The sequence below is a fragment of the Pieris brassicae genome, chromosome 1 (genome assembly GCF_905147105.1).
Source record: "Pieris brassicae chromosome 1, ilPieBrab1.1, whole genome shotgun sequence".
Classification (NCBI taxonomy): Eukaryota; Metazoa; Arthropoda; class Insecta; order Lepidoptera; family Pieridae; genus Pieris; species Pieris brassicae.
In genome coordinates this window covers 7,152,878-7,179,872 of record NC_059665.1, presented here as the reverse complement: position 1 = coordinate 7,179,872, position 26,995 = coordinate 7,152,878, and the positions used below count along the sequence as shown (strand labels likewise).

The window sequence follows — 26,995 nt, the reverse complement described above, 5'->3', positions numbered from 1 at the left end:
AAATTCAAACTTATTGGGTCATTAAACTAACAGTTTCGCCTGATCGGCCGGTCAACATTAATTAATATGAATTAGAAACACAATAATCGATACCTAGTCAAACGGAACGAAAGCAATGTAACATAAATTAAAGCTTATGATAATAAAGGATGTATGTAATCTTTATATACCATCAAAAACATTACTGGTAAAAATAACTCTCGCAACGCAGTTCTTCTATCGTTAAAGTTTTTAGATCCATGTCCAATATTGAATACCAAGTCGGGAATTTTATCATTTCCTACTTAAGGGACCTTTTGTCTTAAGTTATAACGTAATTAGCTAACCTAACAACGTCTTATAGAGACCATATCAATACTACAAGTCTTATATGTTTTAATTATAAATACTACAATGAAATTTGAATGGCGCAAAATTTGTTGTTGTTGGTGTTGGATAACGACACCTTTCATGGTCCTTACCTCTTGTGCAGTCTTAGCCAATCGTGCAATCAGATTCTCAGGGTACACCTGATGAACGGAGAAGGAGGGTTGCTCAACACCTGCCTGCCGCCTGATGTCCTCCCATTTTTCTTCGCCATACGTCTGACGGATGTACTCGGCCATATTTTCTAGTAATAGCCCGTACATCTTGATCCTTGGAATAATATAAAGTAAATAATTATAAAGTATTTTGATAATAGGAGTAAAATTATGTAAAATAATTATAAGTTTATAATAATGCATAGCTTCAATCCGGTAAAAAAATGTGTAAAAGCTATGTTAACAAAAGATAATACTAGGAGTAAACAGCTAAAAAATTTGGTCGATGTGGCTACGATACACAAAAAAGCTATATTTCCGTACACACAGAACTAATAAACTATGTCAGCAAAACAGTTTTTTATTACACCACATAATGTATTTCACTCACATACTGTCATATGTGAGAAAAATATAACAAATTCTCTAGAGATACGATAGAAGCGTCTATTTGAAATTCTATTAAATTTCTCCATTACTAGCTCTAAATATATTTCTCAACAATTACTAACCGCTAAATGCCTTGTGGCTAAAGCTGGGGATTATGGATTAAACAAAACTTAATAAACAAGCAAAATATCTACTTTGCTATATTAATAACGTAACTTTGAGTTTTAATAAATTAATTTGAAAATAAATTAATTTATTAAATTGAATTGAGTAATTTTATTGACGTGTAATACTGCTTGACCATTTGCAGACAACATAATGATATATTTAATAAAAAAAACTATCTATTTAGACATATTATCTTCCTAAGCATTTGTATTTTGTAACAATTACACTATAATAAAATATGGTATGGTGAAGTCGGGTTAGGTAGGCCATCTCGAACATACCTGGACCAAATCCAGGAGGATTATACCTATTAGAGAAGGGATGACACTAAAGTAATAACTATGATGTCAAAATAAAAGTAAAATAAGTATGATGTCATTGAAGTGGTTAAAACAGAGATCAGTGGCCTTTACCTGCCCGTTCTGGAAAAGGCCGTGAATATTATAGAAGTAAATGAAAAAACATTTTCGAATGTTATTTCAATTCAAATACTACTAAAGCTTAACTAAATTTTGAAACCATTGTTCTATTTTATGGCTTCTTATGTTACAAATTGCTTCATAATAAAAAAGTTTAATAAATAGGCTTCATGGGATTTTCTCAGTATTAAAGTTTGTAGGGCACGCCCGCCCACATTCAATTAAGTTAGACCGAAAATCCTTTTATATCGTAAAAATGGATACCTCAACACATTTTCTTGTTGAACACTGAATTTTCTTTTGTTTTCCACGTTTTTATGGCCTCTAATAAAAAAAAGTTCAGGCATCATTTGTATGGCTAAATAGTGAGTGTATTAATTAATGGTCCAAATATTGAAAAAATATCTTAAACTCTTAGGAATGTCGTAGGAATCCAATCTGTCTCAAACCATATTAGAGAATTGTTACATTACCAAGCGAACGTATTTTTCGTGGACTATTTATTGCTCATTAAAGACTGTGTTGCCATAAGTTTAAAAACAATTATAAATCAATGAATACAATAATAACCTATCTAAGTAGGATCCTTATCTTTGACCGCAAATGAATTAGTCTGTCTATATTCGACAAATCGAGAATTCAGATATTTATATTCTGAAACCGAAATCCGTAATACATGGCTCTAATTTATGAATTATGGATGACGTTATCGAAATGGACTTTTTACAAAAATCACTGAAGTGAAAATTGGTAATAGCCATTTGACACTGTATATATTTCCATTTAGTAAAAGATTTGCTTAATATAATTTTGATATTAAATATCAATTAACGAACTATGAAAATAATACGAATAATTCTTAGTCAATTTTCAAAATATTTCTGTACAAAAAGTGCACATCTTTGATTTATAAGAGGGTTCGTTACGGATGTACGTAAATCACTCCCAAGCTATCCCATGGGATCAGTTACTACTATTTTTATGACGCGATTGACTAGTAAGTGTAGTATATTGGACAAAATTACTTCGGTGTTAGAGAAAACTTGAATACAACATAAATTCATACAAAATAGAAGAAAAAACAATATAATATAAGTAGGTACTGTACTACTACTGATCCTATTAAATAGAAAGCACGTGTCTTATAATAAAGTGCAATTATTTGATGTCGTCCTTTTTCCTTCAATTTCATTGTCAATCAATGCTGAATATGCTTCTTTTAACTTTCTGTTCTCGTATACTGTAAAAACCCTGTAAAGAATGATTTCTTGCTTTAATTTTCTCTTCTAGTCTCGTTATTATGGTTTATATATTTTAAGTTAACTAGAAAATGTGGCGAATTACAATCCGGTAAAAGTTTATTCTTTATAAAAACAATATAGTAGTGCTGATGAAGAGGTTAAAGACAAATGGAAAGATTGTATGACCGCTATAATCAATATATCGTTTTAGAGGAAATTTATATCAAATAAACAAATCAAATGCTCTCACAAAAAATCTGTTATTTTTTATGGTAGACTGTGAGCTTTTCTGCCCAACTAATAGTTCATTTAATCACGGCAATAACATTAGGAATCTATTTAAAAATAAAATAATTGTAACACGAGACACGTCTTAGCAATGCGATTGACGCAAACCATTCAACTAGATTTAACGAAGTTATGGATATAATGTCCTCATACAATTCTTGTTATCGTCACATTATTACGATTATAACTTCCTTAATTTATATAATTTTCAATAATTTAATTGTTTTAACACCCTGGTACTTAAAGCGGCACACTAAACTTAAACTTTCTGATCGAATGGTCCATCCATATTTTGCAAGTATTATATATTAGAAATCATTATATACAGGAGTTATAGTAGGGCATAGACAGCGTACTTTCGCGCGTTTTCTTTGTGATCAACACATTCAGGACACCATTACAGATATGTCGAACACAACAATGATGGTATTAAAATTAGTTCTTGTTTCCGCAAACATACCATACATATATTGCCGTGATTTCTACGGAAATAACTTATAGTGCCTCCTTGTTCATCGGGATTACCGTAACCCTACACTGGTCATAGGGCAAATGCGTTTATTTCAGGAATATAAATATTCCTGTCTGCATCATTTCCTTAAAAGTGCCGACAAAGACGGTAATTTCATGTGACGATGACTCACCGATGTCCAGATTGAACATTCTGATTAACGAGCGCTGAGTCTGGATATCCATAGTTGCTGCACTCGCACTTATAATGGTTTTTCGTTTAGTTTTTATAATTTAACTGTTTATTGTTTAATTTATTTTTATTATCTCTTCGTGTATGTTATGTTGGCCTATAAGTGTTTGTCATATTAAAAAATATAATTTTATTTATCTTGTACCAATGTATTAGTGTGTAGATCGTTGGCAAGCTTTTATATATAAATAAAAAAGGGCTTATCTCAGACGATATAATATAGATTTGTGTCTTGTTTGTTATTATTATTATATTCTTGTAGATTATTCATTGTTGGTTCTATGTATTCTTTTGTTGTCTTTAAGTTTTTTGCGTACTGCAAACGGTGCGTTTCAATAATGTACCTATAAATGTTTCTTTGTATTTTTTTAGCAGTAATAAAGATTCTGTATTTTTTCTAGCGACTCTTTTCTCATAATTGAAACCAAAAGCACCTGGCTTTGTTACTAACTGGGGTAAAAGACGGTTGTCATAATCAAAGTCAAAATAACTTTATTCATATAGGTAAAAAAGTATTATGACTAAGTTTTGAGTCATACAAATTGTTTGAACTGGAGCAAATCAATCCCAAGGATTAGGGTTTTTTAAATATTCGTCAAATTTATCATCACCTAACATATAAAGACAAACTATTTAACTTATATTTTACAATTACTATGATTCTATGGAATTAATAACTTTACCTTAAGATGACTTATATTACATACTTAATCTACATTCCTCCATCCTTCATTTATTTCTGCTATACTAACTTATTTTTCAACTATTTAAACATATCTTAATATATAGGCTTTTATATAATATGAATTGGTGAAGGCTATGGAGTTAAACATTACGTATTCGCCGAACGTAAAGCTCATTAAGCCGATAGGCGTTTTAAACCTCATTGGAATTTACGAATACTAATTTTATAGAAACGAAAGATTCATTACAATGCTTTTTTAAACACGGCTTGTAGTGTGTCGATTTTTCTCATTCAGAAAACAATAATTTGTTTATTGCTTTACAGCCAAATTTTTGAACCATGATATACACCAGTACGCCTAAAATGAGGCGTAAGGTAATGCGGCAATGTACTTGAAAATACAGAATCTATTGTATAAGACGTGTAGTCGGCTTTATGAGTAGTTGGCAATATCATAAGATTTTATTTATTTTAACAAACACATTTGTATTAATTAAACTACAATCCTAACCGTAGTTGTACATAATAATAGTGACTATAAATAAATAAGTAAGAACAATTACATTTAAAAATTGAGTACATGTAGATTACCTTTAATGCTGGCAGCGTTTCCTTGATGTATTGGGATACTTATTCGTTCAGCGAGGAAAGCCCCAGCTCTGGATACCGATACAATATGTAGGGTTTGAAGTAATAGTAGGGGGTAAGTATATAAACCAAAAGGGGAATGACAGTGCGTTTCATTTGAATGTCATTGGTCAAGAACATATCATATCACATACGCGGCGAAATGATAAGTCATCATCACCGTCTTTTGTTTTACAGTCTCATGTCGCAGGTCCTTAACAAAAGCATATTATTTGAGGCACAGGTCACTCGCCTAATATACGCCATTGATTTTAGAAACTAATTTTAGCATCAGACCAATTGACATTCAATGTTCATAAACTGTCGTAGTATTGTATGATAATGCACATTGCATACAAAATAAGAGTATCTCTAATATTTGATATTGAAATAAAGAAAGTTATAGAAGTATCGATGAGATATGGACATACGTACTTTTAAAAGTATTTAAAGAATTATTGAATACCTTAATTTTTCAGTGATAGAAAATAGAGCCTATCAGAACTTCATTGCTTAAAAGGCGAAGTTTTGACGTTCTAATCAATCTTTTTGATTTCAGCCATTTTTCAGATGTGATTTTTAGAAAAAGTTATTTTTGATATTTTATTTGACACTCAACAAACCTATCCTATAGGATTATTCGATTTAAAATGTCTTCTCATTGTTTATTCTAAAATTGTACTGTAGTAATGCGATTTTAAAGACTGCAAAATAGAAACGAAGTTCGATATAGCGCTAAGCTCAAGGTATCTTTTATTTGTTTTATTGGATTTGTGCCTTGGTTTTTAACTATGCGCTCTCCATTAACACTAAGTTACCAAAAACGAAATACCAAGAATTAAAATGCCTAATACAGGTCTTAAATATACTTTATTTTAAACAAAATAACAATTTTAAAAAATATTGCAACTTTTCACATTTATATCTCATAAAAAATAATACAAAATATATTTACAAAACTATTATTTCCTCCAGTATAGGAAATGACAAAAAGCAGACATTTTGTCTGTTCACTCAACGGAAAATTAAAAATTACTAGTAAAACTGCGTCTAGCAACCGCTTATACCCCTGTATCAGCATTTATCACCTTGTCACAACCTACCAAGGCAAGCAGTACCTAAAATTTGTAATTGCAGTCGGTTCCAATCCTGACAGTCACAAAAAAAGCTATTTAGTTTTAGAAAGTTATAAAAATATTACGTATAAACCTTATTAAAAAAAAATTTAAGCATTTCCATATATTTTCATCATTGGAAGCCACCACCGAGTGAGATTCTCACTTAAAATAACATTACACTCTTGTTATACGTTCATAGATTTGTAATAAATAGATGCAAAATTTTCTGTAGCAAAACTGTGTTAATACATACGGTAGGCACTGTTTATCCATGATAAATAAGCTGTGGACCTAATAATAATATATCAACAAACTTTAATAATCGCTGTCTGCGGTTACAGCGACGCCACGAAGGTTTTTAAATTAGTCTGTGGCCATATGAATGTTAGGTTGTAAACAGCCCTCGTAAACATAAGTCATTCCATATCTATGTTTTCAAATCACGTTCAAACGTTAAATTGCTAATCCGCATTTCGCCAGAGTCATTCATGAGTCCATTGTATTTAAGACACCTCCAAAATATCGTATGTTGTTCAAACAAAATTATCACGCGCTCACCCTTTTTGAGACAATAGGGAAAGTGTTGCGAATAATAAACAGATATCAAGGTTGTTTCTAAATATAACACGTGATAACAATATCTAAATATTGAAATAGGATCATACATTGTAATACGAATAAGTAATACCTTAAAACGGAATATGTGGGTGTTAAAGATTCGGTTTAAAAAAGTGATTGGTTGATTCAGAAATACACTCATATAGACACAAATATACAAGTAAAAGGTTGAAAAGAATGGAACGCATATTGCCTGAGGCTGTACATTTTGCTCACTCAGGCTTTCTTAATTCTATAAGCGTGGCGATTTCCAAAATCGTCGGACTTAAGCCTCGAAAGTACAGCCGGACGTAGGCACTCTCTTCGACTGTTAGATGCATTAGTTACATAGCAATTAACATTTCATTATTTCGCTTATATTCTATTAGTCTGGCCTGTAGTGTAACATAAAAACTTCGTTGGACTGTACATATTTCAAATTTCATTCACATATTTTTTCGTTCTCTTTATCAAATTACAATATGGAATGGGGTGTAAAAAAATAGGATTGTGATCGCCTTGCACAAAGCGAGCCGTCGGTTATATTCCAGACACTTCCAAAGCTTGGTATCAACCGTATGTTCGTGTATCGTACTATCAACAAATACAACAACAGTTCGTCAGTCGAAGACCAGAAAAGATCGTGGTGGCCGCGTGCTGTTAGAACTACAAAGGCTGTTAAAGCCAGAATTCGTCAAAACCCTGCTGAAGCTGAAGCTGCTATAGTGGTCGGAAAGGAACAAAGTTCATCATCCTGTGTCAGTGATGGTTTCGTGGGGCGTGTCTTATCAAGGAGTCATAAAATTATTTTTTTGTGAAAAAGGAATGAAAACTTCATCCTAAGTGTAGATTGCAAGATGCAGTCTTGGATCATGTTGTGAAACCTCAAAAAAGCCCACTTTTTAAAAATACACCGTGGACTTTCAAGCAGGATTTTACACCTGGTCACAAGGCATGAACTCCCTAAGCCTGGCTTGTAACCAACCACACTTTATAAGAGCTGAAGATCTCAACCCTTTTGACTTCAAATTATGTTCAGTTTTAGAGGACATGGCCTGCTCTAAACAACACGACGACATTGAGTCACTTAATCATTGGAGCAAGCAGTGGCGAAATTTCCCTTGGAAACAGTGCGTCAATCCATAGATTCGTGGCTAAGATTAAAGGCCTGTATAAAAGCCGAAGGTGACCATTTAAAATAGTGTTACGAGCTAGGGGATCGGATAGAAAATGCCGTAGATTTATTCAAGGGTTTATTTCTTGGTAAATCAATGAGGAATTTATGGGCACGAATTAATTGCAGAGATGCACTAATAACACACAAAAACACAGTCACTAATTACTTCACTTATGCACACTTCACACAGTACTTTATCACTTGTATTCACTTTATCGCTTCGGTGTTTCACTCTTGTTATCGCATTCAAAACTAAAGGTGACTAGTCGCGTTTCGGCTCGCTTATATATCCCTGGGAATAATTCTAAACAATATTCGAGAACTTTCTAGGCGGGCTTGCTACTGAGTAGCGATTGCACAATTCTAGAACGTCCGCACTCTTTGTCTCTTTCGCACGTTGCTCCGTCCTTGTCGTACGGCGTTCTAGAGTGCTCAGTCTAGTTTCGAGGAAGTTCTGATCTCTCTCTCTCTCTCGTATCATTTCGTCCTTGTCTCACACCTAGAAAGTTTGGTCTAGAATATTCCTTCATCAAAGGGGTATACCTAGGCCTGAAAACGCCTGAAAACGGGTCCCCTGAAAACTGCACCACTCTACTACACATGTTCTGAAACCGACTGAAAAAAGGTTTCAGCTTCCTGAAAACTAGTGTAACATTATGGAAATTACAATTTTCTAATATGTGATTAACCCTCTCCTGAAACGGTCAGAAATCATATTACAGCCTGCTGAAAAGTTTTCTAACTAGTGGAAAGATCTAGAAACATTGCAGTCGACCCATCTTCGTAACAATAGAATGTATTTTTATTTTTTGCTGAAACTTTAATAAATATGTAGGTATACATTTTAATCATGTTATATTAATTCATTTTAAAAAATAATCTTAATATGTAACACAACTTTTGGCTGGACTAGGTATTGTTGTATGTGAGTCGTTAATATAGAGTAAAACTAAAATCCTCTATTATTTCAACTCATGACCCGGGAACCGTACACATATAACTTTATTGATTAACTATTTAAATGATTTTTTCTCCGAGAGCTCACAATTCATATAAAGTTGGCACTTAGGACTACACCGATGAAATTTTTAACGAAAAACTTTCGCCTAAAAATCAACTGTTCTGATGTATCGGTGGTAATATTTTGTGGGAAATTTATGTTACACGAAAACTCCATTAGGTAAGTTGAATCTAAAAGATTCGGTTACATAACCTTTGGCACGACTGGTATTAAAACCCTTTTACCTAGACCTTTAGCCTTGTAAATCGGTTTCTATATATTCTACAAATGATAAACTATAAATTTTTTGGACTGAATCCTAAGGTCAGACCTCGGCTGTGTACCATGCGGTGATGTTTTCTTTCACCGCTATGGAACAGCACTAGGCAGCGCTCGATCTATTTATGTTTCTGGTGTTGTTTATAAAAATATATGATAAATTTATTTATAGGTAATCACTAATGAACATCGAACAAAGAACTGGCTGAAGCCACTTTTTTTAATCGCCAAGCTTTTTATTTTTCAACATAACAGATTACACAATGAATAACTCTACTTTATTCGCGATTTCAAATTTCTTTTCTATTTGTTTAATAGATAGAAGTATTTTTATAGTGTAGTCTGTGTTGAAAGAGAACTGGTATGGCGGTGGCGTTTGGACACTATAATTCTTATTGGCTACGCGTTTTTTATTTACAATAATTATATATATTTTTCAAATTTCAATAATTTAACTTTGCTGTCAATATAAGAAAAAAAGGAACATAAGACTACTGCAGCCTCAAATCCTACGATGGTTTTCTTGCTAATACTCTAACAACAATTCACCATAACAGCACAATAATTACAAAAAAGGAAAGCTGATATAAAAAAAAAACATATTTAATTTGAACCGACGTGGGCGGAGGCAATAAAATAAAAAATGGGAGAGGCTATCATGGTCTAAATCAGAAATCGATACGAGAGGGGTGGACTGCAACAACGGCCGGAAAAGTGATTAACTGTAACGTTTTAGCTATAAAATAATACTTCAGTAGCAGCACTCTTTCGTGAAAGTTTGGATTTCTACCTTTAGATGTGCTTCTAATGAACATGTTGATAAACACGTTCGTTTAGTTTTATTTATTTATTAAAACTTCATTATATTACAAATAAAAACGAGTAACATATTTTATTATGGATGCAACGGGTGGCCATGTCGCCAATATATCGCGATCTCTTCCAGGCAACCCAAGTAAGGAAAAACCTAAAAGAAGATATCCCTAACTTAATAAACAAAAATAAAATTACAAATGAGAATGAAAAATTATACAATTACCAAACTTAATATAAACTAAAAGCTAATCATAAGGTTCATAATACAATTCAAAATGCAATAACAAATAAATGAGACAATACATAAATTACAAAAGATTGAGCAGGATGGGATATGGTTAAGAAGTGTTTATGTAGAGGACATTTAAAAGAGATGTAACCAATCATATGGAGTTGGGGAGCGTACTCCGACCTAAACGATTTGAATAAAAAGTATAAGCCGTGAGATGGAATTTTCAATATGCAACTATCAGAGGAGCGTAACATTTTTTAACAAGAATCTGGTATTGGGATTGTAAAGTATTGAATATAATGCGGCCGTATATTACAAAATGTAACATATAGGTACTAATTCAGCGAATCAATGTGATATTAATGAAATCCATTTCCGTCAATACACGCGAAATATTTGGTCGTTAAATTCGCATTAGGCAGTATTTTATGTCATAATTGATTATTACTTTACTACGTCATTTCACAAATAAGGTTTAATATGTTTGTTTTATTATCAAAATTAAATAACTTGCTATATTATTATTATTATTGTTGTTATTTTCTAAGCAAACCTTAACTCTGAAATCTTTCGTCATCATTTTACTTAGAAAATTATTGTTCTTTATATATACTAGAACTAGCAAGTTCTATTTCTTAATTTTTAAAATCTTAATAAAGGTGTATTAGTTAACTTTTATTATTAAATTGATTTCTGTTAATTTTCTCAACGAATTATTAAAACCTTTTATAGCTGTGATTGTGCTAAGCTCTCTTTCATTATTTTAATCAAGAGTTATACGGGGCATAACTGGTATATTGATTTTGTATCTGTCCTAAAAAGGGTTCAAACTTCAGTAGCTTAACGTATACAATTTGTATTAATGTTGTTGCTAGGTCAAATTTTCTAACAATAATATGTCTATCTATTTAAACAACAACATATAAAGAGATAATAAATCGTGTTGCTCAAGATCTATGTCTCAATATGAGAGACGTGATATTTTTAAGATGTACATGGCCTCGAACATATTTTTTGACAAAGTCACTTCCTTTAGCACTCGAAAAAGTTAGACAGTGTATTTTGAAAATATTTATGATAATATAGAACAGTATTGAAATTTTACGTAAATTAACCACGTAAATTTTGGATAAAATCAGTCTCCTGTTCCTTTCCTCTAACTGCCTAGTTATTAAAATCTGACGTAACTGGTCACAAATTAAAACAAAATCAAAACTTTTTAATAAATTCTAATTTTAAAATTCTCATGCCATCCTCGTTCTAATTTCAAAATAAGTTTAATTTCAATTTTGATCGCGAACTAATTAGTGTCAACCGTCATCAAGCGATATGACGAGTCAATATTTGGGAACGCTTTGAAGTAGCAATGCAAATAAACGCGGGAAAGGCGACAGCGCCATATTGCTACCTTATTTTCATACAATTTTAATGTAATGTAGCACAAAAGAGATATTGTACGAATGGAAGGTATGAACTTCCTCGTATTTAAGTGAATATAATTTTAATAATTTTAATGTGTTTTAGAAAAAGTTCTACATATCTATAAGATAACTATTAAATTAATTTATTAAAAATAATTATTCAAAGATACAGTTAACTCAAGTTGTCATAAAAATGAAAACCCATAAAAACATAAAAGTTGCCAGTTTGTCGATCAAATTAGATTTTATGGCGATCATTTTTACTTATAACGACGCAAATTGTCTTTGGCCTTAATAGACACTCATAGACACAGGAATGCCAGTCAATTATCTGTGGCAAATTGAAAGCATTTTTTTATTAAGCTCATGTCCGTTTGATAACATTTTGTGAACAGGAATTAAATTTTCCCCGATGTTACATAAGTATGTATTGAAGCTAGAAAGTAAAATATGAAAATTCGTACAAAAGTGTATTATGAAGCGAAATATAATATTTTACCGTGTACTCGCTGAATAATCTTTTCTGTAGCTCCATAAGAATCCTCGCAGACTGGGACTTGCGTTTCGTAGTAAAGGTATTTTTCCTAAAAACTATCGCTTTGTAATATATTTTTGTATTAAAAAATACTACGGAATAGTGCCAACGACAATGAGGTAATTTTATATAGGTAAATAATCATCATTTAGCGTACCACGAATCTTTTGCGGCTGTTCCTCAGGCTCGTTTATGACCCTCACCTATCATCGGTTGAGAATCGGTCGTTTCGGTCGTTTTACGACAGAAAAAAGGATGAGTGTGAAGAAAAAAAATCATATCTTTGATATACCAACCGGCCGCGGGTCCGTCAGCTGGCCCAGGGCCTTGCCTCGATCACGCTAATTGGCCCTAAACGGCTTGCGTAATTCTTTGCAACGCTATCTGCATCTTACTCTGTAACGACAGCGATACCGATCCTAATGTTGGTCCAAATTCCAAGTTTGTGGCTACATCAGCGCTACGGATATTGGAGAGACCAACAACATTGCATAAAAAAGCGCCATGATCCATATCGTTGTTGCTATTGGAAGTTACAGAGTAATATATCGCAGGAACAACACTGCAGAGGTCCTAAGCGAGGTTTAAGTGGTTGATTAGCAAATGGTGGCGCATGTTTGACAAGGTGGCATTCGCTAAAATCGAAGGCTAAGGCTCGCTTTGGGTCTCCGCGCCCGAAAAGGATATGGAAAGGTTAGATTGTGATTGCACAAATGGACACAATCATGATGTAGGGATTATGTGGCGTGTCAACGCATGTTGAAATATAGATGCTAGAATCGAATGTCTCCTTTATACATTCTCAATCCTGGTTGTTATCGAAGGTTTAAATGTTCTTTCACCCAAGCTATGTCAGAATGTAATTGGGTTTGTACATATTTTACTGATATAGTTTAAATATGCAAAAGGTAGATCTATTGGATGATAATACATTTGCACATACAATAAATAAGACTACGTTATTATCAGTGTTTTAATTTGACTTGTTTAGTAAGGCGTTATCTTCTACAGAATGTTTAATAAATGGTGTGATATTATCAAAGTCATAATATATCAGGATTGTTTTTCTGGAAACATAAAGCAAGGAAACGTTATATTAACAAATTTGCTATGCCTCGAGGCTTGAGCTAAGAGACATGACCTCATGAATATCTTGTAGCTATAGAACAGACGACCTTATAAATCGTTGCAAGTGGACACAGTATTTCTACAGAATTCAATTAAAGTATATATTGCAACGTCTAACAATTTGTGCACCTGGACCTTCGCAATGAATTCTATTTTCTTAGGGCGAAAGAAAAGTGTATTATTTTAAATAAAGATTAGATAAGAATGTATTTACAAACTATTTCTGTTTAATTGTGCGATTTTCTTTCGTTGTTATTTCTGTTTTTTTTCGAAGTTAGAGAACTCAAAAGAGGATTAAACACTTTAATTATTAGTTTAACGTGAAATAAACCGAATACTACTACTTTCAATATTAGGTACTTATGGAAATAGATATGAAAGATGCTATGCGAATTTTTCGCTGGCAGGGGTGAAATTGAATTTGTTCGCACAGTTATTGCTATAACGTACGTCAAAACGTGAAGCAAAGACAGATAATTTTAAGTATTAGAGGTTTAAAAATAAAATGTATCAGGAATTGTATTACATAAATTATGGTATGAATATACGAGGCACATGTATTGTAGTAGACTTTCAGTATCAGTCAGTCGGTGTTTGAAAGATATTTAAAAAAAACAATCATATCACGTTATTTTTAAACTATTTACTAGCTTTAAAATAGTGTTAAAGTGTACATAATACAAACAGTTATATTTCGACTCTTTTACACTTGCAACAATGCCAGTTTTGCAATATATGAATTCAAACACTTGCTACGACTTCTACGAGATGGTCTACGAGTCTACGAATATCTCGAACTACAATGTCTTTAGTGTTTCTATGTTTAGGACCGGCATATGACATTTCACAAGAGAATGGAAGTTGCAAGCAAAATAATGTAATACTTCGTCCTCTTTAATGCATACATTCTTAATGTACGACAAGCAATATTTCAATATCTGATACTGATCCGATTATTGACTGATGGTGCTCATCTGTACACTTCGATTTGACCTCAACAGCGACGCTACACTACGACTCAATTAATCGTGTCAGATTTTTTTCATTATTTACACTAAAACGATTTAATTAAAACAAGAATGATGAAAAATTCAACAAATAAAAAATAATTGTTTTCTTGAAAACATCCGTTTGATTGCCAAAATCATCATAATGTAATAACTCAAACTCAAATGAAAAAAGAAAACCTTTTTTTCGGAATATTATTTAAGGCCAGGGCGCCTCCACTTCTTTATCAGCCCCTGGCCTGCAAACCTCTAAAGCCAGCATTGATTAACTTTTGAAAGATAATAATCAATCTTAAAGTATTAATTTGATCTTCGACTGGAATTTAACTCTTTAGTCGGTTCGTGTTTGGTCGCGGACCGAGTACACTATGTGTCTCGATACTTATTTATCACAAATTTGAGTTGTTATAAATACAGGCACTAGTTGGTGCGGTTCTCGCTCCTACTAGGAGACATCTTTGTGCTAGTCGTGGGTAGAGCCCATTCCTGCTATGGTACGCTCGCCATAACAGCCCGAACTGTCGAGGCTTATCAGACCAACATCAAGATCCCATTACCAGGAATGCGGTCTCAGTTCGATTGAGCGTATGAACCAAGCAGAAGCCTTTACAAAGGAGACTCTTAAAGTCGAAATTAAACGGCTGGTGGTAACAAACTAATTTATGAAGTTAGCAACGCAAAACCGTTTTTAATAGTTCCGTTCCGTTCTAGATATAGTAGAAATACTCTAGTATAATGTTGAGTAATTCATTTATACGCACATACTCACAAGCTTGTATACAGCCAGTACAGGCGAGGAAAGTAAAGTAACAAACAAAAAAACCGAGAAGAAAACACGTTCGAAGAGAAATAGTAGATTCGTCTATAAGCCTAGACTTGAAGTAAACAAACTATTTATCTTAGTATCATTAGCATTTGCTTTTTTGTTGCAATTATCCTGTTTTGTACGGAATCTATTCACAGAAACATTAAATTACTATTCGAGGTAAAATATCGAAAACATAGCAATATAATTCAGAGCTGTATCTCCGTTAACTTCAAATTCGCTAGACCATGTAAAGCTTTACCGAACTCCGTTGTATGTTTTGAATAAAGCAACATCACTGGTCACTGAACTAAGAAAATTTGTACTTAAAATTGCAAGTTAAGGTTAAAATACGATTATAGAAACATATTTTATGTATGAAGTCCTGTAACTCCCAATAGACTGACTGACTGATAATTTTTTAAAACAGTATGCGACAAAGGGTGAGATTCAGAAAAGGTACTTCAAAAACGGCACTTCCATATTATCATATCAAATTTTATTGATTAGGTATGTCTTATTTGTTAATAGCTTTTATTTATCATTCAGTGTTGTTGTTAGTCTGTATTACTTTATCTTGTTTTTATTGAAGTATATAAATGTTTCTGTGTAGTTTTTTGTAACAGAAATAAAGATTCTATACCCATAACCATACCTCACACTTAACGCTAAGTCTCGTCTGTGAATCTGAGGGTAATGCCGATTATCTCACGATGTTTTCTCTCACCTTACGAGCAAGTCAACTGTGCATATAGAAAGTAAAACGTATTGATGCACAGCCGGGCTTTAATCTCAGACAATTTATATTGATCTCAGAGCTCCCAGCCTTACGTGTGATGAATATATTTTGTATGCTAGTCATATGCAATGGAATGTCCAAACCATTTATACTAACCTTGCTGGAAAAAATATTTTAAACGCGCACCATGTACCACGGAATAATTGTAATCTTGTTACCCGCAACACCACGGAGTCAGAGTAGACTAGCCTTAGATTAATTTTGTCACAAACATATTTCTATCATGAATAAAGTTAGTATTATTAGTACAGATTTTTATTGAATATCAGCTAAACTCAGTTCGATAGAGAATAAAATATCTAAAACAAAATAAAGCATGTAAATCTTAAGGTCACACATCGTGAGCTAAACTTAAAAAGACAGTGATAAGGGTCCGTGAACAATCGATACGTAAGCCAAAAAACTGTTGCAAGATCGCTATTGCAAAGATGTGGCAAAGTCAATCTTCTAAAACCAAAGAAACATTCATTGGGGGATCTGAGCTGGAAGATTTTGATAAACACTCTTGATATAGGAACCAATATGCATTTAAGATAAGATATTGATCATTTAATATCAACATAAGCATCAATGTCTTTATTACCACGACTATACATTTAATAACGAACTAATTTTGAGAGATAAGCAAATAACTTGAGAATGGATGTCATTCTACGAATTATACCAGTCCTATAAGACTAAGAGAAATTTTTTTGTCCCAATATCAATCTTCAGCAACACTACGTCGTCGTCAAATATGTTATTTCCTCTCAACAATCTAGAAATTATGAGTATTAAACCTAATTTAATGTACGTTATACAACTATATTTTTGTCTCGAAACAATATTCGAAAGTAAGTAACACCTAAGATTGTCCGTTGTCGATTTAATTTTTTATGAATATTCTATTTCAATTTATATATCTCTCGATAAATGTTTTTTTTAGAGGCGTTTATCCTAGCTTAGAGAAAGGATGCGCGGGATTTACAACTACACCATTCTAAGCACGTTTTAGGCCCTCCCACATATTGTATAGCCAAGCTGTTAGGTAATACATACTGTAGTTATTTATATCTTATCTGTTATAAGTGAAATTTGTTTACTAGTTTATATAATATGAAAAAAAACAAGCATTTATTGGTATTTACAATTGCTTTAATACGGTGAAGTAAGTAATACTGGCTGACTCAAGTTGCAGCAATCTAAATTACTTTTTTGGGGGACACTCAAAGTCAAAATAACTTTATTAATATAGGTAATCAACGTCAGAAAAGAAGTTACATTAATTCTAAATTTACATTAACTATCAGTTCGCAGTTAAGGGCGTAGATCGGGATCTCTAACTCTAACTCTCCGCCACTCTTTAATCGCTAAGTTTTGAGTCATACAAATTGTTTGAACTGGAGCAAATCAATCCTAAGGATTAGGATCATTATTACATATTATATCATCATTCGTCAAATTTAAAAAAAAGCATTATTGATTAATTTACGTTTAACGAGGGCTTCGAATTTATTGAGTGATAATTTCGCTTGGGAGTTAGTTATAAAAACGCATACAATTTCCATATAAGGAGTGGTTTATCTTCTGGAGACTGGTTGGTTGTACACTCAAATTGGTTCTGTTTCGATTATTATACTGCTGAAAGTCACCATTTGTTTTAAAATCGTTTATATTTTTTTGTACATACAACAAGGCTTCAAGAATATATTGACCAGATAGTGTCATAATATTTTAATTCTTAAACTTATTCCATACCGACTCCCTTGGGGAAACACAAGAAATACCCCGATGCCATCCCACTTCTGCAGCACAAATATGGATTGAACCTGTGCAGCAACACCCCACAGAAGAATACTGTACGACATAACGCTGTGAATGTAGCTATGATACATAATTTTAGCCGTGCCCTTATCAGTAAACTGTCGGATTTTATTTACTGCATATGCTGCAGAGCTCAGCCTATTAGAAAGAGTCTCTGTATGTGGGCTCCAATAGTGTTATGTCATGCCTAGAAAAACAGTGTTGTCAACAAAGTTTAGTTCACTCTCCTAAACTTTCAGATTACCAATATCTCGCTTTACGCTAGTAGTTATAAATCTAATGCATTTTGTTTTATTCTTATTAAGCAGTAAGTTATTAACATTAAACCAGTTTACTATACGAGTGATAGAATTGTTTACTTCGTCCAATAATATGTTTTTCCTAGTCACTTTAAACATAAGGGAAGTGTCATCAGCAAACAATACCATCTCATGAACTCCGTTGACCAAGAATGGGAGGTAACTTTTAATAAAATATTATAATAATAATAAGAGGAACTAGGAAAAATAATATAAATAAAGCATATTAACAAGTAAACAAGTAAGTATTCACAAAAAATTTTTTTTAAAGTAGCCGTCTCAATTAAAAATTAAAATAGCGCTTTAAATACAAAAAAAAGATCGGGGAGTAGGTTACGGAAACGACTTATAACACATTTATTTAACGGACTTTAGTTTTAGGCTTATAGCTGTATAGTTAACTTACATGTTTTCCTTTTCTATTAAAAAGTTAGTACGGAGTGAATTAAAAACTTCTTATTCAAATCGAATAGTCCTGGGCATTGTCGTAACTATAAAATATATTTTTGCACGTATTCAGTATTTATAAAGTAAATTGTACATACAACTCGATTTTAATTCAGCGATTAATAATTCTAAAAATTTTATGTACACGTTACTTCCACAACTGAATATAATATCAAAATCTGATAAAGTCTGCCCCTAACGTTTAGCGAACCCTTGTGAATACCCGTTATTATCCTCCCAGTAAATGAAACCGTATAACTCAGTTTAATTTAACTCTTAATAAGTAGGTACGGTTTATAGGTGCTTTAGGTTAGAACAATTCGGTTCATTGTTCTACTAAAACAATTGAATCCATAATTACTTTTAAAATTAAGTTCTTACTCTACGTGTAAATTTTTACATCAAAGTTATAATTAAACAAATATACATGAACACTTATAAGTGTTAAAAGTTATGACTTGAACTGGCAAGAAACAATCGCCAATTGTTTTATTTTTCAAGATGCTTTGAAGCTGCAACAACTTGCTTTACATAGTATGGAATGAATTATAATTAAAAAAATGATAATATATAATATTAAAAAAAAATTTGTGCGTGTACACACGTAAGAAGTGAAACTTCTTTATGACCTTATTTTTAGAAAAACGATCTACTGTATGCATCTTTACAGAAATTGGTTAAATAAAGTTAAATAAGATAAAGTTTAACAAAAGGCTTTTATTATCATAGACATGAATACAAATAATACAATTATTTCATTTTACCTTATTCCTACTAAGATTATTACAGAATTTGATTAATTATAATAGAATTATTACTATCATTGTTATCGTTATTATATATTTTTGTTATTAATCTTCGGCTTCTTCGGAATCTCTTCGAATCAACCGTGGTAGACAAGAAAAATATGTCGCGGAACGGAATAATGTGACGCGTAACCGAAAAATGTCACGGTATTTTTGTTTACAACGCCGATAAAGAAGTTTCACTTCAAAAACAAAACAATCGTTTAGCTATAGCTGAGCAAGCTTTTATTCTTAAATACAGTTATTATTTAGAAAATGTGCGATTAATTACCGACTCAAAGTATATTGTAACTTGGCATTATAAGCAAGTATACATTTGTGTAGGTATTTGTGATTACAATTCTGTATACCTTCGAGTACTTTTGCCTTGACGAAATTGATATAATATTAGGTCCTTACATATAAAATTGGCGTATTGTTGTACTGGCCACTTTGACATAAAATATCACCTCTTTGGTTAGGAATTCCTAAATCAATTTTTTCTTATTAAATCTGGCCAGACGATTACGGCAATTGTCTATTGTCAACTGCATGATGGAAAAGCTAGCTGTTCAACAACCAAGTCTGGTCAATCGCTCTAGGCCACTGCTGCTTTACGACAACGCTAGGCCACACACTGCTCTTAGAGGATCTTCAATTGGAATGACTAATACATCAACAGTACTCCCCGGACCTTGCTCCAACAGATTACTATTTTTTTCGAAATTTGTATAACTTCTTGAAAGGTAAAAATTTCTGACTGCAGAAATTTGATGACGATGATGGGGCAGTCGAAACCGCCTACAAAGATTTTATTGATTCCCATCCGAACGTTTTTTTAGTTAAAAATCTACTTTTTGTTCCTTTTATACAAAACGCCAATTTGATATGTAAGAAAATAATATATTCTTACACAAGGCTCCATAAATATACAGACTGGACCTGAACAAAATCACTTCAAAATGTACTAATGTAAATATATAAAATGGCTTCAATTATATATTTTTTGTAATTACGTTCTAATTGTATTTCAATATAAGGTGCTCTACTGTTTGTTTAAATCCACTGGGATATATGTATATATATATATAATATTGTATTATTTATACGTATGTAATAAAATAGGAGCTGTAGAGAACTTTTATGACCTTTTATAAGGGTCTTAATAAAATGTTAGATGTAGAATAATCCCAGTAAAATTATACTTATTGGAGGATTTTATGAGCTAAGGGAAAATGGAGTCCAATTAGGTATATTTCACCTTGATTGTATCGCGCCTCGCCGACAAAATATATAGATTTTGTTGTGTAAGTAATTATAATAAAAGACATTTACAAAGAAAAATATAAAATTCGTTTTCAACACGTTTTCTAACACGATATAGAATTATATATTTAGATAAAAATGTTTTGGTGTTCTTGTCAACAATAGGTCCAATATTGTCATAGTAACGCTTTTCATAATACTTATTGCGAAATATATAAAATCTTGTATGGTAGTAGCTTTAATAATATTGAATACATCTATCGTGTATATTATAATCCATATTTGTTTTCTCCTTGGGCAAGCTATTTTTAGTCCCGCTATTAATTCGTATCATATTAGAACTGTGAGAAATGATGGTGTTCTAGGAGATAACGCATATGTTGTACTTTTAGAACTTTCAAAGATTATATCAGCTCTTAATTCAATAGGCATAACTTTATCTTCATTGACTAATTTTGACACCGACTACATATTAAAAATAAATAATACCTATGTACAAATAAAAATCGCTGTAACTCTTGGAGGCACCGAATTCCAAAGAAGCTTTTGAAGTACATATACATTAATGTATCAATATCTTTTTCGTCGTTTTCTATACAGATTGGAAGGATACTGCCCACTAAGCGCTGCCTTTTTTTTAAATTCTGTTATTATTCCCTATCTAACTTATGTACTTGTTACCTCTATGGAATCATTCAGTTCTCTAACGTGATTTGGATCATTTAAAAACATTTTGAATCAATCTTAAACGTTTGTATATCAGAATTCCACTCAACTTAGTAGGATATACCTCAATTACAGATCGCGCAAGGTTGGTGGCAGTGGGTCTAAGGAATTGACTTATATCCTTATCCTTCGACAAACACTGGCTATACTACTGAATCATTTCGAATTGCCAACAGCTTTCGCTTAGGAGTGCCCAGAAGTACTCCCTATACGTGCCCGTGTCGCGCTCAACGACATCATTCGCCGTTGTCTCGCCTCCATCAATATTTCTAGCATAACATCAGCCATTTTGGAGCCAACAGGCATCTCTAGAGACGATGGCAAGCAGCCGGATAGGATGTCTGCAATCCCTTGCAGGTTAGGACGGGCTTTGGTATGGGATGCTACTTGTGTTAGCACTCATCCCTCGGACAAGCACGAGAAGATGGCGAGGCCGCAGAGTAGGTGGAAAATAATAAACGGCTAAAATATAAGTATCCTTTGATTTTGTTCCTTTTGAAGTAGAGACTCTTGAAGCGTGGGATTCAAGTGCACAGGCGCTAATTAAAGATTTAAGTTGGGGCCTGGTTTATAGCACCGGTGACCTGGAGCTGGTGGAGCTGGTGTCTACCTAACTCAACGAATAAGTATCGCAATACGAGTACAATGAGGATATGCCAGCCATAAAGGTAGGTATGTAGGTGTGTTGGAAATATAATAGTATTAATAAATTTGTCACCGTCAAAAAATATAAGTAGTATTATAATAATATAGTTTAAAAGCAACGGTGATGAAGTCACAAATGATCCACTTTGTTTTAGTTTAAGCTGTTCTCAGCATTGAGTGGAGTTTCATCGGAAAACTTAGAAGCACTGCAAAAGTTTTTGCTACGTAAGATATTTCCTTACTACGCCGTATCTATTACATAATTGAAAGCAAAATTTCTGCACATAGTGAATTGGTGTCCTAAAGATGTTATATTTCAATACTTTATTAAGAGACGAGACCATTTACGCTGAAGATTATGTACGAGTATGTTTATGTACCATATTAATTGTACTCTCTTTTTCATAACTCTAATACTTCGATCGCACTCCGACACGAGAGCAGGCGTACGAATATAACCGACACATTTTTTTTATAGAACAGTGGGCAAACGGGCAGGAGGCTCACCTGATGTTAAGTGATACCGCCGTCCAAGGACACTCTCAATGCCAGAGGGCTCGCGAATACGTTGCCGGCCTTTCAACAGTTGGTATGCTCTTTTCTTGAAGGACCATAAGTCGAATTGGTTCGGAAATACTTCAGTGGGCAGCTGGTTCCACATAGCGGTGGTGCGCGGCAAAAATTGCCTTAAAAAAGGCTCTATCGTGAACGGCGGACGTCGAGGTGATACGGGTGGAATATTTACGTACTCATCTGTATCATGTGTGCTCCTGTGGTATGCGAACAACGCATCTTCCTATAAGTACAACAATCCAAAGGCGTTTTAGTAAAGTAATTTATTCGACATTTAAATAGAAAAACAAAATGAACGTAATAATTCACGAAACGTTTGGCCTTTTTCCGTCAAAGCTTTAGCAAAGGCTTTGAAGGCACAATGTATATTTTAACAAAAAAAATTTAATGGATAAACCAGGACACTGATTTAACTAGAGACTTCATTACGAAAAATTTTGATTGTTGTAAAGTTCTAAAGTGATGGCCTAAATGGTTAAATAATTATTAAAATAGCCTGCTCTTTATGAGCAAGTGCCAAGACTCATACACAGCGTAATACTTAGTTCCTTAAATTACTATAATCAATAGGTAATTACCCCCTTTGCCTGATTTTGATAGAAAAAAGATGCACTAAGTTCGCTCAATGTTGACAAATATAAAAAAATATTATAGCTAATGTTTAAAATTGGTCAAATCTAAAACAACTATGCAGAAATATCAAAATTTCATATCTCACCAAAATAACGCCAACCTTATTTTATTAACAATTATATATTCTAAGACAAATTAGTAATTATCAATCAATAAATCCCTAGCTTTAATTCATCAAAGGAAACAAAATAAAATTAAGAATATCACGATTTACATAAGACATGGCTGATTAAACATAATAAATAATTAACATAGGATTGTAAAGGTTGCACTGACATGTGGGTTGGCGGGATAAAGGGATTTTCATACGTTTAACTACAGAGTATAACATTAATTTCCATCCTTGTCCGTGGTTTAAAAGCATTGCATTGACGCACTTATGATAATATTGAGCATTGCTGAAATATCTCTCTTGATGACAAGATATAGGCATAACATTAAAAAAACATCAAGTTTTATTTTTTTGGTAATTTATCTTTCAAGTCGAAAATTTTTAGTTCTCCAGTGATGGCCTTGCCTCAGGACGTTGTTTCGATCCCCTGCCATGCACTAATGGACTTTCTTTCTATGTGCGCATTTAACATTCGCTCGAACGGTAAAGGAAAACGTCGTGAGGAAACCGGCTTGCTTTAGACCCGACGGCTTGTGTCAGGCACAGAAGGCTGATCACCTACTTGCCTATTTAGATTAGATTGACAAATGATCATGAAACAGAGACAGAAATCTGAGGCCTAAAAACCTTGGAACGCCACTGATTTATTTTTTTATTTTAGTTCTCCGTTTATTTTCTGACTACGAATAAGATAAATGAAATGTGCTTCATTATGAAGAGATCCATTCCTGCACATTCTTATGCCACCTCTTGGATGTACGAGGATAAAGAAATAAGATCTTAGTGATATTAATAATACACGGAAGTTGACAAGTCTATGGTTTGATAATAGATACCATTGACAATGGTTACCACGCACGTAAGAAGGTTACACGCGTCAACAATTACTTGCCTTTTAGAGAAAATTATGCTTTATGTCCTATTGTAGGGGATTAATAAAATGTTTTCTTAAAATAAATACAGATTAGGAGTGTGTACGCACGTTGGCTTATTCGTTCGTGAAGAATCATAATTTGTTTTATGTTTGAGATTGTTATTTAACTAATATTTATGACTACATACAACGATATATTTGATGATATATTTTGAGAAAAATATTCAATTTCTTCTTCTGCTATAAAATAAAGTCTATTTTCCAATATTGTGACGTCTTTTATATTGCAGAAAATGGATTTAATTTAATATAAATTAAGCTTTCAAAAGTTGAATAGTTTTATTTATGTTCGAAAATTTATTTATATTTAAATGAATACAAAGGAATGTTTAAGCTATTCTATATAATACATTTAAATTATGAATATGACCATTAGAATATTATTTCTACATTCTTCTACTTCAAAGACGCACGACCTAAAATAAATTTAGCGTCATAATTCGTATTAAAGAAAGCAAACTGAAAATAGCCTTTGATTACTCATTATTCAGAGTAAATTGATTGAACGAATAAAATATCTTCTGTTTCGTTATTAACTTAATATCATAAATCCGGATATTGACTTAATTATAAAAAAAACACTAATAAAATCTACGTACAGATTACGTACTACGTACAGATCTATTTATTTCTAATTCCTAAGTAGATTGTATAATATAACCCAATAAGTAGGCATGAACAAACCTTGAAAGCGTCCAACTGTTTTATAATCACCTCAAAGCTTAAACCTTTTTTAACTTAAAAATCACTGAAACGTCACAAAAAATTTTCATAGACAAACTTTGCGCGGGAAAATCACATGTCACGAAATGTCACTGAATTGTGGCGCGATCGAGTGGCGCGCCTTGAGTCTGTAGTTCGACTGTTGTCTTTGTCATCTGCGAAGCACCCGCAGGCGCGTAGCCATCTCCCATCTCTATCCAGGATTAATAGCGGCATTTTACGGCACACTAGATTATGGTATGTTGGTCTTTATCGAACAGTACAAATGTAATGTTTTTACTGTAAGGTTAAAATAAATCGCATGGTATATACTGTTACAAGCACCTTAATTAAAAAAGACCAACTTTCTACATAGAAATTAATTAATTTAACAAGTCTAAGCGACCTTATACTACTTTTAATAGCGTTAGCGGACGTTTACGTATTATTTGTTTTTGATGAAATATCTCATGAAAAACCTTGTAAATCTAATCTGAAAACGCTGATATTCTCTTAAATTTCTTGTTGTTCCATGTTTTTAACTAAACCACTATTAGTTGTACCCGTTATTTAATAGACATTTATCCACGGATGCGTAAAGCTTAATCACCAATTTTAGGAAATCAATGGCAATAACAACGGATTAACGACATCTTCAGATACGCAAAGCGTAGACTAAGAAACTGTACAAAGTTTAAGACACCTTTTTCATTTTTGTTTAAAAATGATAAAAAAAATATAGTTGAAAACCCTTTTTAACAACTTAAAAAAGAACTTTTTTGTAGCCTATACCTATCTTAGTAAATGTAAAGAGATGCTAAATAAATAAATAAATATAGCCTTTATCTAATAAGTTACATTTTATCTTATTTTTACTTAGTTATTAACGAAATTTAGTTAACGTAAATGTAAACATCATCTTTTTATTTCGTATTAGACACCGGTTTCTTGTTCATCTTGCTTTTCAGCATAGGCCTCCCCAAGTGTTCTCCACAAAGATCTCTTGCTTTCCTCGTCCATGTCGCTCCTGTCACCTTTTTAATATCATCTTCCCATCTACGATGTTGTCTACCTTTACGTCTCGTTTTATGTCTAGGGCACCATTCCATAACTTCTTTGGTCCATTTTTCCGTACTTCTTATCAAATGTCCAGCCCATTTCCATTTTAGTAGTGTAATTCGGTATTTTATGTCTCTAATTTTAGTTTGTTTACTTATTGTTGTTAATCGAACTTTGTTTTTTAGTTTAATGTTAAGTATACTACTTTCCATTCGGTGTTGAGAAGTTTCTAGTAATTGAATATTTTTGTTTGTGCAGTTCCATGTCTGACATCCGTAAGTCATGGCAGGTAAAATACATGTATTACACATTCTCTTTTTGGCTTTGATTGATATAATCGGGTTTTTCATGACCTGTTTTAGAGCCCAATATCTCCATCCTATGCTTATTCTATTTTAGATTTCTTTTTTTGTGAGATCTGTGGGTGATATTATTTGGCGAGGTATACATACATACTCGTTTACATATTCCAGTTCAGTAACGTTGTTAAGTTTAATAGAAGTTTTGATGTAATTTGTCATCCTTTGTTTTACCTGTGTTCATTGATAATCCAACCTTTTTGCTTTCATTTACAAGTTGTTCAAAAATGATTTGTAGAGTCCTTGGGTCCTCGCATATAAGATCTTCGGCAAATCTAAAGTGGCTTACAAGAGACGCTAAAGTATCATAAATAAAACTTTTACAGTCGGCTATAAAGAACGCGACAATATCCATTTATAATAAAAAATAAAGCATTTATTTTAATTATTCCAGATCCTTGTTTCTTACTCTCATCTCAGAGAGCTTAGTATCGTAATTTAAAATAGTCACTTCTTAAGAAAAACACTTTTTGAACGGATTAAAGCTATGAATTATTATTAAATCATATATTTATTGACATAATTCTAAAAAAAATTTCCGACGTTTCGCGTACTTTTCAGCGTGCGTGGTCACGGTAGTCAGTTCCTACATTTAGACGAATTAAGAAAGCTAAAATGATCCTTCCTGGCGATGGATCCGCCTTTGATTAAAAGCCTTGTCTTAGCATTTATTAGTAAACTTTTAAACCTTTGCAG

The 26,995-nt window shown here is 32.7% G+C and overlaps 1 protein-coding gene across 1 annotated transcript in view; it reads right to left on the bottom strand.

Annotated features, from left to right (window-relative positions):
* The window catches only part of LOC123715746 (soluble guanylate cyclase 88E), a 40,971-nt gene extending 15,959 nt beyond the window's left edge, over positions 1 to 25,012 (bottom strand). The window contains exons 1-2 of the mRNA XM_045671003.1: positions 24,864 to 25,012; positions 462 to 636 (exon numbers count right to left, since the gene is read on the bottom strand). Coding sequence (XP_045526959.1) covers positions 462 to 629 — 168 coding nt within the window. The 5' untranslated portion in view covers positions 630 to 636; positions 24,864 to 25,012. The remainder of the gene's footprint in view (positions 1 to 461; positions 637 to 24,863) is intronic.
* Between the last annotated feature and the right edge of the window lie 1,983 nt (positions 25,013 to 26,995).